The 17,058-nt window shown below is 54.6% G+C and overlaps 1 protein-coding gene and 1 long non-coding RNA gene across 5 annotated transcripts in view; one reads left to right on the top strand and one right to left on the bottom strand.

Annotated features, from left to right (window-relative positions):
- The first annotated feature begins 3,718 nt into the window (after positions 1-3,718).
- On the top strand, positions 3,719-8,794 carry CUNH1orf216 (chromosome unknown C1orf216 homolog). Of its 4 annotated transcripts, none has more exons than XR_005831547.1 (3): positions 3,719-3,875; positions 6,430-7,189; positions 7,668-8,794. XR_005831547.1 is itself a non-coding variant. In XM_040619249.1 (3 exons), exon 2 carries the CDS (start codon positions 6,435-6,437, stop codon positions 7,119-7,121), a length of 687 nt encoding a protein of 228 aa, XP_040475183.1. In that variant the 5' UTR covers positions 3,719-3,875; positions 6,430-6,434; the 3' UTR covers positions 7,122-7,123; positions 7,668-8,794. The 4 variants fall into 4 exon arrangements, 3 of the variants coding, with proteins under 3 accessions (XP_040475183.1, XP_040475182.1, XP_040475181.1); XM_040619249.1 differs by having other exon boundaries at positions 6,430-7,123; XM_040619247.1 differs by having other exon boundaries at positions 3,720-3,875; positions 6,430-7,147.
- Positions 8,795-9,268: 474 nt separating this feature from the next.
- The window catches only part of LOC103666396, a 58,348-nt gene continuing 50,558 nt past the window's right edge, over positions 9,269-17,058 (bottom strand). The window contains exon 5 of the long non-coding RNA XR_569487.2: positions 9,269-9,543. This is a non-coding gene — a long non-coding RNA (uncharacterized LOC103666396). The remainder of the gene's footprint in view (positions 9,544-17,058) is intronic.

Genomic DNA, 17,058 nt, shown 5'->3' with positions numbered 1-17,058 from the left:
CCCCCCCCCCCCCCCCCGCATCAGCTTCTCTGGCTGTGAAATGGGTTTGAGAAAACCCTGACCAGGAAGATTTCAGAGAGTGAGGTTGAGATTGGGTGGAGCCAATTCAAAGAGCAAGCCCGCCTGACCTGCAGGCTACTAAAGGCCTCCCTTAATGTTGTCCTCGTCCTCGTGGCGCACGCTACTCGCCGGTGGGGAAGAGGAAGGGCTGGCTGGAGGCAACACTTTATGAATGGGAGGGGGCTCTCTGAGTTGCTCGATTGCCATGGGAATCAGCTGAGGCCAAGGGCGATTTGTGGGTCCACGTTCCCCCCGGCCTGTTTTCTCTGTGTGTGCCAGGGGAATGAATAAATCATTGTTCAGGGGTGGGATGCAGCTGCCGGGCTCCTCCCCTCGGCACACGCCCCGACTCCAGCTCCTCCATTGAGGGCTGCTGGAGCAGAGCGGTTTATACACCCAGCTCCCCAAATCCTATTGAGGCCTCCCCTTCTGCACGAGCCGCCGGCTCCAAGCCCATTCAGCCAGGCCCTTTGTGCTGGGGGTTAAGTGGTTACATGTGGGGGGCACCCAGAAAGGACCTGTCAGGCCCTGAAAAGCTGTGCTGATACCGTGCCCTCCTACCGCTGAATGGGGTGGGTGGAGGAGAGGTGGGCGGCCAGGGGGTGTGGTGGGGGCCAAGGCCTGGGGATTATGGAGCCCACAGAGACAGCTGCTAGGAAGGGGGTGGAACAGGCACTCCCCTCTCACAGTCCTCCTTCCCATCAGCTTCTCTAGCCCACTCCCTCTGTTGTGGGCGCTAGGATTTCCCACAGTCTCAGGACCCTGGATTTGGCTTTCTTTCTTTTTTTTTTTTTAAGATTTTATTTATTTATTTGACAGAGATAGAGACAGCCAGCGAGAGAGGGAACACAAGCAGGGGGAGTGGGAGAGGAAGAAGCAGGCTCATAGCAGAGGAGCCTGACGTGGGACTCGATCCCATAACGCTGGGATCACGCCCTGAGCCGAAGGCAGACGCTTAACCGCTGTGCCACCCAGGCGCCCCTGGATTTGGCTTTCTGGTCTCGAGGTGAAAGAAGTTTGGAAGAGGCTATTTACCACTTGGGTGCACGGAGGAGAAAGAGTCTATACCACCTTTCACTCCCCCAGCAGCAGCTCCAAAATACCCCCTCAGTTTCTCCTTGCCCCTTTCAGGGGAGCCAGGGACGGTGAGTGGAGGGATCTCCTCTCCTAGGTTCTCGAGGTGCAGGGCATTTGAAATTGTGCCCCATCCGAGCTTTAACAGCTTCCTGGGAGCCTCTTCAGGAGCCATTTAGGGTGGAGGGTTCAGGGAGGAGACAAGATTTCAATCTGGGTATACTGCATAGATTTTGTTTGGGTGGGGGAAAAAAAGATTCCAAGGCTTAAAAAAAAAAAAAACTTTAAAACTTCAGATTTGGGACCCTTGGGTGGCTCGGATGGTTGGGCGTCTAGAGCCTTCGGCTCAGGTCATGATCCCAGCAGCCTGGGACTGAGCCCCACGTAGGGCTCCCTGCTCCGTGGGGAGCCTGCTTCTTTCTCTACCTCTGCCATTCCCTCTACTTTGCTCTCTAGCTCTTGATCTCTCTGTCAAATAAACGAATAAAGTCTTTTAAAAAAATAAAAAATAAAATTTCAGATTTGATGTATGTCCCCCTCATTTTACAGCTGAGAAAACAGCCATACTGGGGGCAGGGAAAGGACAGGTCTTACGTAAAGTGGTTGCACAGCAATTTCTTGATAGAATGAGTGGCACTTTACCTTTAAGAGGCAGCCGAGAAATGGATGAACAGAACAACTAGGTCGCCAGCTTCCTAGGCCTTCTTTCCCAGGATGAGCCAATTCTGGGGAATGACTTTCCTTCTCATCTGCCTTAAGGACTCTCTCTCCTTAATGAGGGCTGAGAGGTATAGGAGAGGGACCCCTGCGTCACCACCTCGTGCTTTTGTATTGATCAGGAGTCTTTGGTTGCCAGTGAAGGGAATTCTACTCAGGTCAGGCTTGGCACAATAAGGGCCTTATTGGAAGATAGGAAAGGCCTCAGGAAGCAGGGACCGGAACATCACCAGAACTTCCGTCTTTTGTCTGCGCTTCCGGGCGGGAACATCATTTTCTCCCACTACACACTGACTCCCACTCAGCAGGCAATGTGATTGCTGCAGCCCTGCCCCTATGTCTTCCCTGCTCCGTCTTCCTTTGATTTCAGAGAGGCCCAGAGAAGGGTGCGAACTCACCTGGAGTGGGGTTCCCATCCCTGGACTCATCAGAGTCCCCAGGAGGGGGGTGGGGAGGAGCAGCTCTGGGCCCGAGGAACAGCTAACTATCTGACATGGCTGTACCTGCAGGGACGTCTGCAGACGTCTAGGCCACCCAAGCTCGGAGTGGCTTTAGGAGTGAGGATCTGGGTCACCTCGTTTGGTCACCTGGCTAAAGGCAGGGGGAACTTACAGAGGGCAATGGAAAAACGAAGACTAGTTAGGCTTCAGCACGTGATGTAGAAATGGGGCTGAGGTCTAAAAAACAGCAAAAGATGGGGGGGGGAGCAGAAGCAGATGAGGGAAAGACAAGAGTATTGTAATATGTATTATGATCCAAAGATGAATCCATATTAGTTGTATTTTGTTTGTAATGGGGGGAGGACATGGAGAAGGTTGTAGCCAGTTGCTTGCTCAGTAAAGTGGGGTGGGGTATGGAAGGGACCTCCTAGAATCTCCTATGGGTGCCCTGAAGGCTAATTTGTCCCAGTCTCCTTTCTAGGGCTGCCTTAGGCAAGAACTTAAATTTAAGAAGCCCTAACTTCCCTAACATAGGCCAGTACTTACGTATCAGAGTCAGCACCAACTCTGACCCCATTCTCTCTGATTGCAAACTGAGACCTAACCCCCACATTTCCTCCTAGGAAGAAGGGAAGGAGGGGGATCGGGCTTCAGTAAGTAGAAACCAAGAAGAGCTCACTGCACAGACACCATGGAGAGGTTCTCTGCCCTGCAGGGAGGAAGGTGCCAGGGCCTAGGTGCAGGACAGGAGGCCCAGTCCTGTCCCAGAGCAGATTTCTTTCTTCTCTTAAAACATAGGTTTCATTAAGTGACTTTAATGACCCAAACTCAAAATGAATATATCATTTCAAATTGTGATAGATGCAATGAAGAAAAGGAACAAAGTGCCCTGGGATAACATAAAAGGACTGGTCTAGGAGGTCAGAGAAGGTTTATCTGGGAAGAGAGCTGAAATACGGGTAAGTGGAGAAGGGGGACCGAATTTTTGGTAGAGGGACCAGTGCGTGCAGAAGTCGTGTGAGCAGAGAGGAACGTGAGGCCCAAATGCAGAGATGGAGGGCGGAGGATGAAGCTGGGTGGGTAGACAGCACGGCGGGGCTCAGAACCCCGTGGCTGCCGCCTTAGGATTTTACCGGGCAAGAGGGAAGCCGTTTGAAAGGCTTTAACGGGAGGCTGGTTTTCATTTTGAAAATGTCACTGTATCTGCAGTGACTCAAAGCCATCAGGGGTACCCAGCGGACGCAGTTAGAAAATAAACCCGACCCGGCAGGCCCGGGTGGAGGCTGCAGGAGGCGGGGGAGTCGGTTCGGGCGCTCGGGCTGCACCAGCCGCCGGCTCGGCGGAACCCCGAACCGGCCCACGTGGGCCCCGCCGCCCCGCCCCGCCGCGCTGACGCCGCCCGACTCCGGAGTGCAGGCCTGCGGCTGGCCGCGCCGCCCGGGAACCCCGCACCCCACGCCCGGCCCGCGGGGCCGCCCTGGCCAGGCCGAGGGACCCCCCCCCACCCCAGCCCCGAGGGACGAGTACCCGCCACGGGGTCCGCGGGAGCAGAGCCAACCGCGCCGGGGCGGGCGTGTCCAGGCCGTGAGTCGGGCCCGGAGGGGAGGGTTGGGGGCCCAGCCCCGGGGGGTCGGGAGGTCGCAGCCTCCACCCGGCTGCCTCGCGTGGGGAGCTGCGGGAAGGATGGCCTCCGTCCTCTGTCTCCTGGGGAGGGGGTCCTCTCCCGCAGGGCTCGGCGGGAAGGGAGGCCGCCTCCCCCACCCTAGCAGAGCCGAGCGCCGCCGCCCCCGCCCCATCCTCCGACCCCCGCCCACTTGCAGATTAGCCTGGGGGGAAGCCTGGTCCCGGGGTGTCTGGGTTCCCATTTGACCATCTCTGAGAACCCCGTGAGCCTCAGCACCCAGCCACCGCATCTCCGCCGGCTTTGCGGCCCCGCCCAGCCGAGGAAAAAGGAGAAAACGGCTCTGCCGGGAAGGTCTCCAAGACTGCGTAGAGGGATGGGAGCGCGTTCGTCACTAAGGGACCGGCCCTGCACCCCCAGGAGTTTTGCCCACTGCTGGATGTCGGGAGGCTCCCTGCCACCTATTAAAACCTCTTAGTGTCTGCTCTGCTTACACTACCCCTCACTCTCACTGACCCCCTCTTTTTCTCATCCTAGCAGTCAGTAGAAACCTCTTGTTTGTCGATTCAAACCTTAATTTTGGTAGAAGTGGTTATTGGGGAGGAAAGAATGCTGTGATATGCCCTCCGTCTGGGGCCTCAGGATGGAGCAAGCTGGGGGCGGGACACAAGATAGTGGGCGCAGAGGGAAGAGAGAGGGCAAGGTCAGAAGAGAGGCTTGTTAATGGGGGGCGGGGGGGTATGTCTGCTCCCTGGGGATAGAGGAGGGAACTGAAGCCAGCTCCTCCAGCCCTGGGCAGCCAGCAGGAGCTTCCGGCTACTGTTGGCTCCCTTTTCCTGAGCCCACTGGTGTCATAGCCCACTGCAGTCCCCTCCCCCGTTCACCTGCTCAGCAACTGTGTGCTGACTCCTGCTAAGTGCCAGGCTGCTCCGGGGGAATAGGACATGGAAGAACTCCACCATCAGTCAGGGAGCCACTGTACAAGCTGCTATCACAAGATAGTCCAGAAACAAAACAAACCCGGAAACGACTATATAGAAACATGTACTGACCCTCAACTATGTTCCAGGGACGAGGAACAAATATGGACAGAGCAGTGCGTCCAGGTGCACTGGGGACCCAGGGGAAGGCGTAGTTAACTGTGCTTATTTCTGTGTGCTGGGGCGGGGGGGGGGGGGTTCAGGAAGGTTTCAGAGATGGGGGATAGGAGAGCTGGGTTTTGAAGTACAGAAAGGAATTTGCTGGGTGGAGAAGGGGGGAGCTTGGAGGGGAGGGGAAAGGTAGGGTATCCTAGGCCAAGGGAAATGTGTGGAGTGAATAATGGCATATTCTAGATTTCTGAGCAGTTTGGGGGTGGTGAGAGGGCCAGAGTGGAAGAGGCAAGTCCGGAGGGGCGAGCAAGGACCAGCTACAGCGGTTTTGAAGTACAGAAAGGAATTTGCTGGGTGGAGAAGGGGGGAGCTTGGAGGGGAGGGGAAAGGTAGGGTATCCTAGGCCAAGGGAAATGTGTGGAGTGAATAATGGCATATTCTAGATTTCTGAGCAGTTTGGGGGTGGTGAGAGGGCCAGAGTGGAAGAGGCAAGTCCGGAGGGGCGAGCAAGGACCAGCTACAGCACGGTCTTGTAGGCCGTGTGGAGGTTCAGCGGTTTAAGGAGGGCACTGGGAGCTGTGACAAATCAAGTTTACTTTTTTTTTTTTTTAAGATTTTATTTATTTATTTTAGAGAGAGAGAGACAATGAGAGAGGGAACACAAGCAGGGGGAGCTGGAGAGGGAGAAGCAGGCTTCCCACCAAGCCAGGACCCTGGGATCATGACCTGAGTGGAAGGCAGATGCTTAAGCTTAACCGACCGAGGCACCCAGGCGCCCCTCAAGTTTACCTTTTTAACTGGAGGCAGGGAGATCAGCGAAAAGGCTGTGGCAGTCAGTAATCTCGGTCAGAAATGGCCTGAACCAAGTGAAAGTGAGGACTGACGTCTGTGCACACGCACACAGGTTTTTAGGAGGAAGAATTGTCCGCATTTGGCGTCTGGTGAGCCGGGGGAGGAAGCTGAGTGAGGAGTGCGGGCTGCTGGCAGGTTTCTGGCTGGAGTGGCTGAATGGAGAGTGGGCCACTTTGCTGAGGACACAGGAGAGGGCGAGCTGGTTTGGACGTGTAGAATGTGGGGAGCCTGTGGCTGGTTGCAGAGCTGGACAGCAGTTGGATCTGGGCTGAAGACACATCTGAGAGTCACCACACCTGATGGTTCTCGAAGCCCCAGCAGAAGATGAGGTCTTCTGGGGAGATGTGCATAGAACCAGAAGACAAGCTGCCTCAGAGGGCTGAGAAAACCCTATGCAGGCGACTGAGTCAACAGAGAGGGAGGAGGAGAACCACAAAGGGAGGTGTTGGGGGGGGAGGGACTGAGACTACCTTGCCCTTGCAGCTAGGTTGCCAGGACTTGGGACACCCACCCCCAGTCCGACTCCTCCAATCCCCGTCCTGCTCTGACTCATTCTTCTGCTTCCCTTTTACAGACCAAATGTTCGCCATCCAGCCAGGGGTGGCTGAGGGGGGCCAGTTCCTGGGGGGCCCGCCGGGAGTATGTCAGCCGGAGCTCCAACCAGACAGCAACTCTAATTTCGTGGCGAGTGCCAAAGATGCCAATGAGAACTGGCATGGGATGCCAGGCCCGGTGGAGCCCATCCTGATGAGGAGCTCCTCTGAGTTGCCCTCGGACAACCAGGCCTTCCAGGCCCCTGGACTCCCCGAGGGGGAGGTGCGCAGCCCACCAGAGGGGGCAGAGATCCCCAGAGCTGAGCTGGAGAAGTTGAGTGGGGCCAGCACAGTCTGCTCCCCGCTGGAGGACAACGGCTACGCCAGCAGCTCCCTGAGCACTGACAGCCCCACCAGCAGTCCTGAGCCCGCCTGTGGGACCCCTCGAGGCCCGGCCCCTCCAGATCCCCTTCCGCCCTCGGTTGCCCGGGCGGTGCAGCAGCTGCAGGCTCAGGAGCGCTACAAAGAGCAGGAAAAGGAGAAGCACCACGTGCATCTGGTGATGTACCGCCGCCTGGCCCTGCTCCAGTGGGTCCGAGGCCTGCGGCACCAGCTGGCGGACCAGCAGACCCGCCTGCAGGAGAGCTTCGACACCATCCTGGACAACCGAAAGGAGCTGATCCGCTGTCTCCAACAGAGGGCGGCCCCATCCGGGCCCCAGGATCAGGGCTAAGGGTGTGCCTCCGCAGGGGTGCAGGGGTATATGTCCATATTTACAGGCATGTGTGTGGTTGTGCCCAAGTAAGTACACGCTTATTTGCTGGTATGAGTGCAGGTAAGCAGGCGTGAGGGTGTACGCGCTAACACGCGGGCAGATGGGGCCAGGCACGGGCCTCTACGTACGCACAAGCTAACGCAGGTGCAGGCCTGTGTGTGTGTACGTACGTGTGTGTATAGCATGTAGGTGAGAGGGAGTAAGTTTGCATATGTATGCACGGACAGGTGGCCGACGGTGTGCATGTATGGGCATGAGTAAGGATATGGATGCAAAAGGTGTGTGTGCCTGTGAGCGAGTGTGAGTGTGCAGGCTTGGGGCGGGTGCATGTGCACGTGCCTTTCTGTGCGGGTGCAGGCACGCGAAGTGCGTAGTAGGAGCGTGCGTATTTGCAAGCGAGTCCGCTTGTACGTACGTACGATGCAAGTACGTATCCGGTGGCTTATGCGGGGCATCCACACCCCATGTTACCCATTGCCAACGCTAGCCTTCTTTTCTCCACAGGGTCCCATTGCTCCGGAGAGAGCGCCAGCCTGCAGTCATTTATCTGAGGGTTGTGGCTGATCCGTCTGAGATTTCCCAGGCCACCTCTCCACCCTCTCCCCATCGCTCCTCTCAGACTTCGCTCTGCTAAGGCTGTTGTCCCTGTTGGTGGATTTGCTGTGGGGAGGGTGGGGGCTTCTCTGGCCTGCCATGGCTTTTTGGCCACGATTTTGCCAGGGCCACTGGTAGAGAATTAGTATGAGGGAGGGCTGCTGGGGGTGGTGATCGACACTGTGGCAGGGATGGGGGGTGGGATCAGAGAAGAAGATAAAGGACTGTCCCACTTGAACTCTGCCTTGGGGCACATGGGAGATGGGGAGGGGGGAGATGACAGTGGCAGAACCCTGTGAAGAATAGGGGAAACGGAATTCCAAAATATCGCTTTGAAACAAACCACACTTCTCCACGGCAAAGGAGCTGGTGCAGATCGTACTGATTTAAGCTCCTGGTGCGCTTACGTGTACTTATATGCTTGCAAGGAATGGACAAGGTGTTCCAAAACTGCTGGGGAAGAAAAAATGTCACTTTCTTCTTTGTGCCTCTATTTGCTGTGCCTCTCTGGCTTTGGCGACACTGGATGTTAAATTAGGTTGATCTGTTTTCCTGAAATCAGGCTGTCTGGGCCCAGAAGAGCCATAGTCGGCTTTCCAGGGTGGGCAGGGGGCAATGTCAGCCCAGGCTCTGGAAGCTCTTAGGATGCTGGGTTATAACCCCTTCCGTCACTGCATGGTCCTTTCAATGGAGGTCGACAGACTCCAGCAGAGGTTCTGTGAATTGGAGAGTGGGTGAATTCTGGGGAGAACCAAGGACTAAGGTAGCCAAGCTCTCTGCTTTGCTTTTGGGAGCCGTGAGGATGCAAGGTCCTGAAAGGTGAGCAGTGGCATGACGCCCAGTCTCCCTGTATGCGAAATGGGGGTGCTCTTCCTATCTCTAAAGAGTTCTATCCCTGACAGGTGGATGGGTGAGGGGCATAGGGAGTGAAGTTGAAGCAATGGTCCTGGGGACTTCTGTGTCTAGCCCTTGCGTGTTGAGTATGAACGTGGCCTCTGGGCCAAGCCAGGGTGAATAAACTGGGGCAGAGAAACGCATTTCTTGAGTTTGTGCTTCTGTTCTACCCGGCTGGCCTCTTTTCCACACCATGTGAGCTGCCCTTTTAAGCAGGGTTCTGGGTTGGGAGCTAGGGGACAGATGGGGGGGAAGTCACTGGGGAGGAAGAATTCAGCCTGCTGTGGCTGATGGGGGGGACAAGAAGCTTCTCCTCAGGGGCCTCATGGTCTGACAGGGGAGACTTGGCCTCAGCCTGAGAGCTCTGTATGGGATTGCCCTTGTCCTAAGGCACCTTTGGGCCTGAAGGTGGGGGGGGGGATAGGCATAGATTGTGAGGGATACATATGNCGCACACTCCTATTCAACCCTGCCCTACAGCCACCACTTCCCTAAAGGGTGCCCTGACTGCAAAAGACTGAGTTAGGCTCCTCCGATGGTTCTGACAGATGTGGTTACAGCGCATGTCTATGTCTTTGGATATTTACTGTGCCGATCTAGACTAGACCTTCTATTTTACATGGGTTTGTGTGATGATGTATTCATTAGTTTCTCAAAAATTCACTTGTATAAAGAAAGGCATCTATTGCTGCGTAACCAATTACCCTAGAACTTAGGGACTTCAAGTATCTCACGATTTCCATGGGTCGGGAATCTCGCACAAGGCTGCAATCAAGGTGTCAGTCCAGGGTCTGTGGTCTTATCTGTTGGGAGCATTCAGTTCCCCGAGGGAGGTCATTTTCAGTTCCTTGCCGAGTGGGTTCTTCCAACATGGCAACTCGCTTCATCAAAGCTTGCAGGCAAGAAAGTGATAGAGTACCAGTAAGACAGAGGTCGTGATTTCCTGCAAGCTACTCATGGAAGGGTTAGCCCCTCAGTGTTGCCATATTCTGTTGGTTAAAAGCAAGTTCCTCAAGGGGAGCCTGGGTGGCTCCATTGGTTAAGCGTCCAACTTGTGATTTCAGCTCAGGTCATGATCTCATGAGTCAGGGATTGAGCCCTTCGTGGGGCTGGGGGGGGGGCTGTCTGTGCTCAGCGGGGAGCGTGCTTGAGATTCTCTTCCTCTGCCCTTCCCCCCCACTCGCACGCTCACATGCGCGCGTACCCTCTAAAATAAATAAATAAATGTAGGAAAAAAATAAAAAAGCAAGTTACTCAAAGAGAGGGTATTATATAAGACTAAATACCAGGAGATTGAAGCTGCCTACCACAGAAAGCATTTTTTGATTGATTAAATACAGGCATATTTTTTATTGTTTTTTGATTATACAACTAAAAATTATGTTCTACTTTTACAAATTGAAACATTTCAGTGAAATCTAATGTCCCCCTGTACTTCTCCCCAACAAGATACATATTTTTTAAACCTCACCAAGTGTACTTTTCACTGAAACAGTGACCCAAGGTATTTCTTGTTTTATTAGAGATTTTATTTACTCATTTGAGAGAGAGAGAGAGAGAGAGTGAGTGAGCAGGAAGGAGAGGGGGACAGAATCTGAAGTAGACTCCATGCTGAGTGCAGAGCCCGACGCGGGGCTCGATCCCAGGACCCTGAAATCATGACCTGAGCCAAAATCAAGAGTCGACCTCTCAACCAACTTAAGCCATCCAGGAGCCCCAAAGTATTAATAATTCCTAATAATTCTTGTCACCTTGACATTTGCCATTTAAACAAAAACAATACTCAACCAGTTTTAACAAATTCCACTTATTAAGGGAAGTTGTTCTAGCAAAGAGCTATAGCTAAATTCGAATAACTGAAAATTAGTAAAAGGAAACCTCATTTAAAATGGAGTAGGGAGGCCAGAAGGGGGAGCTCTCACCCCCATCACGCCTAGTCAATTGCATAATGAACGGGAAGGGACACCTTGCATTCTCAACAGGAAGAAGCCTATACTTTGGGGCCCAAGCAGGAGGAAGAAAGGTTTTCTCCTTGCTGGGCAACAGCCCAGTCAATGAGAAGCTGTCACAACTCAGCCAGTGACGGCCACTACACTTCAAACTCCCGGGTTACTCCAATGGACTTTTTGTTTATAGCAACTCCTCCCAATTCCCCCCTTTTCCTCTAAAAAAGAGCCTTCTTCTCCTTTGTTCTCCGGACTTGTCTATGGTTTGCTAAAGCTTGCTTATTCTGAATTGCAATTCTTTGGTATCCTCAAATAAACCCATCTTTCCTGGTAAAATAACCGACAGTTTTATTTTTAAGGTTAACAACTCTAACCACGGAGATCTCTAAGGAGGAGACAGCGTCAAGCTCTCAGAGCACAAGATAGTGAATTTTTAGAAGGGGATCTTTCCTAAATGTGTGAAGGCTCTTCTGAGCACAGCCAGCGGTCAAGAGCACAGACTCTGAAGCCAGACCCCTAAATTTGGATGTTGACACCACTGCTTTCTGTCTCTGTGACCCTGGGCAAGTCTATTAGCTTCTCTGTGCCTCGGTTTCCTCATCTTTAAATGGAGACAATAGTAGTAACTACCTCGTAGTGTTGTTGCAAGGATTAAATGAATATACAATATGCAAAATGCTTAGAACTCTTCTTGGCACATAGTAAACTGCATTAATGAGAGTTATTATAAATAGGGCTTTTGTGATGCATACTTACATTTTTCTTTTAAAAAAATCAAATTGTTTCTTAAGGAATTTGAATCTAAAATTTGAAAGGCTTCTTTAAAAAAAGCTTTTAAAAATAAAGCCGTCTAATATTTCTTTCCATAAAAAAGCTGTCTGAACTGAGAAAAAGATAAAGCCAGACCAGTGTGGTGAATAGTATCTACCCCTGCCAATCACTGAGGGTCTAGGGGTAGGCCCAGCCCCTGGTGTGGTGGGGAGCAAGAGAAGAAACCAGGCAAGAGCAGGGAGTTTGAGCCACGCCCAGGCCAGCAGAGTTTGGGGCAGAGAAACCGAGGCAGGACCCCAGTGGATCCTGTTTCCCACCAGGTAGGCTGGAGGCCTGATGACGAGAAGTGCTGGAGTTATTGCTGGACTTCTGGTGTGGGGCAGACAGGGTCCAGAGGCTTTCCAGACTGCCCCCCTTTCTTCACCTGTGGCTATCGTACAGCGTGAATGAGGAAACGATCCTGGAGATGCTTTGTATGCATTAAACCCACAAGGCCCTGTGGGGCCGGCCTCTGCCCTTGAGCCCGTCTTGCCTGAGCAGGCAGAGGAGACCTGCATCCCACAGACTAATCCATAAACCACTCTGAAGCTAGGAGAGGGGAAGGTGGGCTGGCCCTCTGTGCAGGTCTCCGCCAGAGACTTCTTCACTTGGGAGCTTGTTTTAAAGTCATTGGGTGGGGATTAGTTAGTCCCTGGGACTGCGAGGGGAGTAGGGAAGGTTCATGCTCTAGGGAGGGAATTAACCAATTAGCCACCTTCCCCTTCCAGCCTGAATGGAATCCCAGGACCAGCAGCAGGGAAGCCGAACTAGGTCCTGGTACTACCCGAGGAGTCTTGCTTAGGAGGAGGAAGGAGGGATGAGATTGGGGCTGACAGCCAGAGACCCACAGGGGCAGGGCACACAGCAGAGCCCTGAGCGGGCTGCAGGGACAGGATGAGGGATTGGCGGGAGGCAGTGCAGGGCTGGGTCCTCTGGGGAGAGAAGGGTGGGCTAGTTCCATGAAAACGTTCTCTCCTGGGAGAGAAATAAGTCATCTCCATTAGGTGTGGCAGAGGGCATGGGGTTAAAGCCTGGGGTGCAGGGAGTGAAGTGGGAACCCAGGAAGAGTGTACAGAGTTGGGGGCATGAGGAGGCTTCAGAATGTGCTGGGTGAGCTCCCCAACCTGGCTCATCAGGGCTCTGTGGGGTGGCTATCTCGAAGGAGATTGAATGCCCCCTGGTGGCAGCCTGTGACCTGTCTACCAGCCTGTTTCCTATAAGCAGCTCCTAATCCCGGAACAGGTGACAGGAACAGAAAGCAGTGAAATCTGTGAGCACCAGATCTCGGAAGGCTCCCTGGAGGAAGAAGTGCCTAGAGAATGAGTAAAAGTTGAAGCAACAGACGATAGTGATTTTTTGTGTAAACTGGACCCAGATGTCTTGGATCCTCCACTTACTAGTTGTGCCTCACTTTTCTCAACTGTCAAATGGGGATAATTAGTACTTCTTTCATAGGGTTGTATGAGATTAATGAGTTTACACATGTAAAGGGCTTACACCTGAGCCTGGCACAGAGAAGCAGATGTGAGCTGTTACTAACTGACCAGGAGAGGATGGGGAGCCAGCGGAGGTAGGAAACGCAGCTGGGCCATTGTGCTGTCGTTGCTAAAAGGCCTTGAATCCCAGACCCGTGAGTTTAATGAAATGTTGGTGGTGAGAAGAGGAGCGTGAGATGGGGACGTTCTGGGGTCTGAGTCAGACCTCAAACCCACACTCATAGGCATGCCCGCACCCCCCAGGCATCCCCGGACACAGAAGCCCACACCTATACATGAACGCGTGCACACACACACACAGAGCTGACGCTCACATTCACACTCCTGGCCACGGACCCCACATGCGTGCTCCCTCCTCCTCCCTCAGTCCCTTTCAGAAATAAGACTGCACCCAGCCTGGGGAGGCGTCCACAGTCCTGCAGACCACCGAGGCTCTCCCAGCCCCAGCACCCGACAGCCCGAAATATGTCTGCTTTTCCTCTCCAGGCCTGGAGGCTTCTTTGGCCAAACCTTATCCTTTGCACCGCTCCTTCCCCCAAAACCCCATGCTCAGAACCGGTCGATCCTATAATCGCTCCAATCTCATTTATCACCAGTAGATTTGAGAAGTGATTCATCTGGTTATGGGACTGGCGGGCGGAAAGGGAGAGGGGGAGCGGGAGAAAGAGGGGTTCGTCCTACTAAGGTCAGGGCCCCGGTAGGGTCTAGGTTCCCGGAGGCCTGTACCCGTCCCCACCCGGGAGGAGAGAAGGCTCCGGCCGTGGGGTGGGAGCAGTCCGAGGGCCGAAGGCGTCGGGGGGTGGCGTGACCTTGCCCCATGGGGGGTTGGGGCTCAAGGTGGAGCTCCAGTGCTCCGTGCTGGGGAAGAAGGAGAAGGCTGGAGGCCCGCGTTCAGCTGGTGTTCAGCGGGCCCGGGCGGGGCTCGTCGCCCGAAAGGCGCAGACAAAAGGGCTGCCTCCCCGGAGCCGGACTCCGCACAAAGCGGGGGGCGGGCGGGGCCGAGCCCGCCCCACGCGCCGGCGCGCCCCGGACTGCTGATCCGCACGACTGCGAGCGACGTTTCCTGCGCCTAATCCCAACAAGCATGAAAACGGCTCGGGCCGGCCCGCCAGCAGGCCCTTTGTCCCGGCCCCCTCTCGGGACAGCTGCAGCCGGGGTCCCTCCCCCTCTTTGTGTCTCCTCCCCGCGCCCCACTCCGCCCTCCCCACCTCAGCTGCCCGGACGGCCGCGAGCCTCTCAGGGCTTTCGCCTCGGGCACTTGGGCGCACAAAGCGGGGCAGCGCCCCTAATCTGGGGGAGGGGAGGATTAACCCCAGGGTCTGCAGGGAGGGGCGGGGCCGTGGGGGGAAGAGCAAAAAGGGGCTGCGGGGTGTGCTCCCCGCTTGGAGCGCAGGGGTGTGCAAGTGAGAACACAGGTGTGGGACGGGACCTGTGGGCGGGAGGCTGGTGCTGCACGCTTCTTAGACGCCCCGAGACCCCCGCCTCCAGCAGTTAGTATTCAGATGGCTCTCCGGGCAAGAAACTCCCCTGCTGCTCCCCAGGGCTGCCCTGAGGCCGCTTCTCTCCACACTCCTCCGGGGATCTACTCCACTCTGTGACTTCACTCCTCTCCTGTCCGTGAGACTCCCCCCCAGCCTCGGTCTCCCCCAGGGCCGCCGTCTCCCGCCCCACCCGCAGAGTCCGCTCCGTACTGAACAGCTCCTCCCAGAGGCCCCAGGGCACCTTAAACTTCCCACGTCCCAACAAGCCATCGGCTCCCCACGCACGAACGTGCTCGCTCCGCTCAGTTGTCTGGGGCCCTCCTCCTCCTCCGTCACCCTCACAATCACCAGGTGCTGTGCTTCCGCTTCCCAGGCACTTCTCCAGCCCACTCCTGCTCTGGCTCCCTCCCTTCCATGCACCACACTGCTCCGGAGGGGGCTTCCACGAGGCCGAGGCTCTCCATGGACTCCACTTGCTTGGCTTGGCTTGGCTTGAGAGGCCTTCTTGAGCCCCTGCATGCCTGCTGGCCTGATCCTAGGACCCCCAGGGTCTGCTGTTCTGCAAGTTACGGACTAGTCCACAAAGACCTTCCTCAAGAGCCTTCGTGGAAGTTTCTTCCCTTTCAGGAAAGGGAATGAAATCGCTGGCTTAGCCTTGTCCCTCACAGAACCATCCCACTGTGCATAGGTCCAGGGAGCTGAGTCAGGGAAGCCAGGCTCTCCGAAGATGGTGTATGCTAGCCCAGCCCGACCCACACGGCACCTGCCACACGCGGGAGAGCTGAGCTCCTCCCAAGCTGATGAAGTCCTGCCCTTCCTCAGGCTCTCTCAGGCCACTTGGGCCACTTCGGTGCTTGAATCCCCAGAGATGCCAGACACCCTCATCTCTCTCCCAGATCCCTCAGGATGAATCATATCCCAGAAGGCCTAGAACCCCACAGTCTGCAAGCATATCTGTGTCACCCTGCCCCTATCACCACTGTCACTAGACACCTCCTCCCAGGCACTGCCAGGAACCTGCCTTCATGTCCTCATCTGAGTCCCAGACAGGAAATTCCTGCATTGAACAAATATTTATTACTGTCTACCATGTGTCAGACTCTCTGCTAGGCACCGGGGACCCAGATGAATCAGAGACAGTCCCAGCCCGCAGGGGTTTCACGGTCTCTCCAAGGAGACAGACCCAGACATGAGTAATCAGAGTGCAGCGTGATAAGTGCTAATAGAAGTCTGCACACAGTGCTATGGAAGCCCTTTCCAGAATAACAGACAGAAAGTAAAAGATTTCAGAGATCAAAGGATTTGGGAAACACGGGTTTAACCATGTAAACTAGACTTCTTTACTTCTTCTTTTTAAAAAATATTTTATTTATTTATATGAAGGTGGGGGAGAGAGAGAGAGGGAGGAAGAGTGCAAAAGCAGGGGGGAGGGCAGAAGCAGACTCCCCACTGAGCAGGGAGCCAGGACCCTGGGACCATGACCTGAACCAAAGGCAAATGCTTAACTGCTTGACTGACTGAGCTATCCAGGCTTCCCCTTTACTTCTTTACTGCAGGACTCCTCAGGGCCTTTACTGTGCCAGTATATGTTGTGAGCTCCTGAGAAGAGAGCAGCATATGAAGAGGGCTTCTCAAACTTATTTGAGCATGGAATCTTTTTTCATGGATCATCTTCTAGGTTGAGTGTTCCAGAGATCATATTTGGGAAACATATTGCCATGGGAACCTAGAGAATGGAGAGACTGCTTCTGTGTCTGGGGTGGAAAGAGGAATGAGGGAGGTAAGGGATGATCTACAGGGAAAGGTTCACAGAGGAGCTGGTGTCACCCTGGAGGATGCGAAAAGTAGGTGTGGAAAAGAGCGTTGTAGAAAAAGGGACTTGGCCTGCGGAGGCAGGAACCCCGGCCTCGGAGGGTTCCAAAGCAGGGCGCTGCGGCAGAGACAGGGGCGTTTTTTTGAGCTGGCAACTGCAGTGTGGAAAGAGGCTTTTTTTTTTTTTTTTTAAGATTTTATTTATTTATTTGGCAGAGAGAGAGACAGCCAGCGAGAGAGGGAACACAAGCAGGGGGAGTGGGAGAGGAAGAAGCAGGCTCCCAGCGGAGGAGCCTGATGTGGGGCTCGATCCCAGGACCCCGGGATCATGCTCCGAGCCCAAAGGCAGACGCCCAAGGACTGAGCCACCCAGGCGCCCCGGAAAGGGGCTTTATCCGTGCAACGCACGTTTGGCCTGAGACATCACATCCCTTCCTGGGATGCTGGGCAGTATAATAAGGTCAGTAAAATACCCCACCGGTCTGTGGGCCAGACGTACCTCTGTCTTTGGGTCCACCCAGGACTGTCACAGTTTGGGTGCATATGGGGTAGTAATTAGTGCAGACTGGGAACCCCAGAAGCCAGTCTTCTGTAAAGACGGGTTCTATACCAGGGTCACTGGGTGTCACCATGGGAGCCTACAAGATTCTCTGAGAAGGCCCTACTTTGTGTCAACTGAATTTGGTTCCGGAAGAGCCCTCCATAGGCTCCATCGAGAACGTGCAGGTGTACACAGGTGAATATGTGTGTGTCCAGCCCAGAGCATCTTTTCTCTGGCTGTTCTGGTGGCTTTCCATGCCATGCTCTCTTCCATTTTATTCCACCAGAGTCCTTGTGTGACTCCTGCCCCCCAGCAGCCAGC

This window comes from Ursus maritimus, unplaced genomic scaffold (assembly GCF_017311325.1).
Source record: "Ursus maritimus isolate PB19 unplaced genomic scaffold, ASM1731132v1 scaffold_32, whole genome shotgun sequence".
Lineage (NCBI taxonomy): Eukaryota > Metazoa > Chordata > Mammalia > Carnivora > Ursidae > Ursus > Ursus maritimus.
Note: the sequence above shows the minus strand (reverse complement) of the source record. Positions and strands in the feature narration are given on the sequence as shown.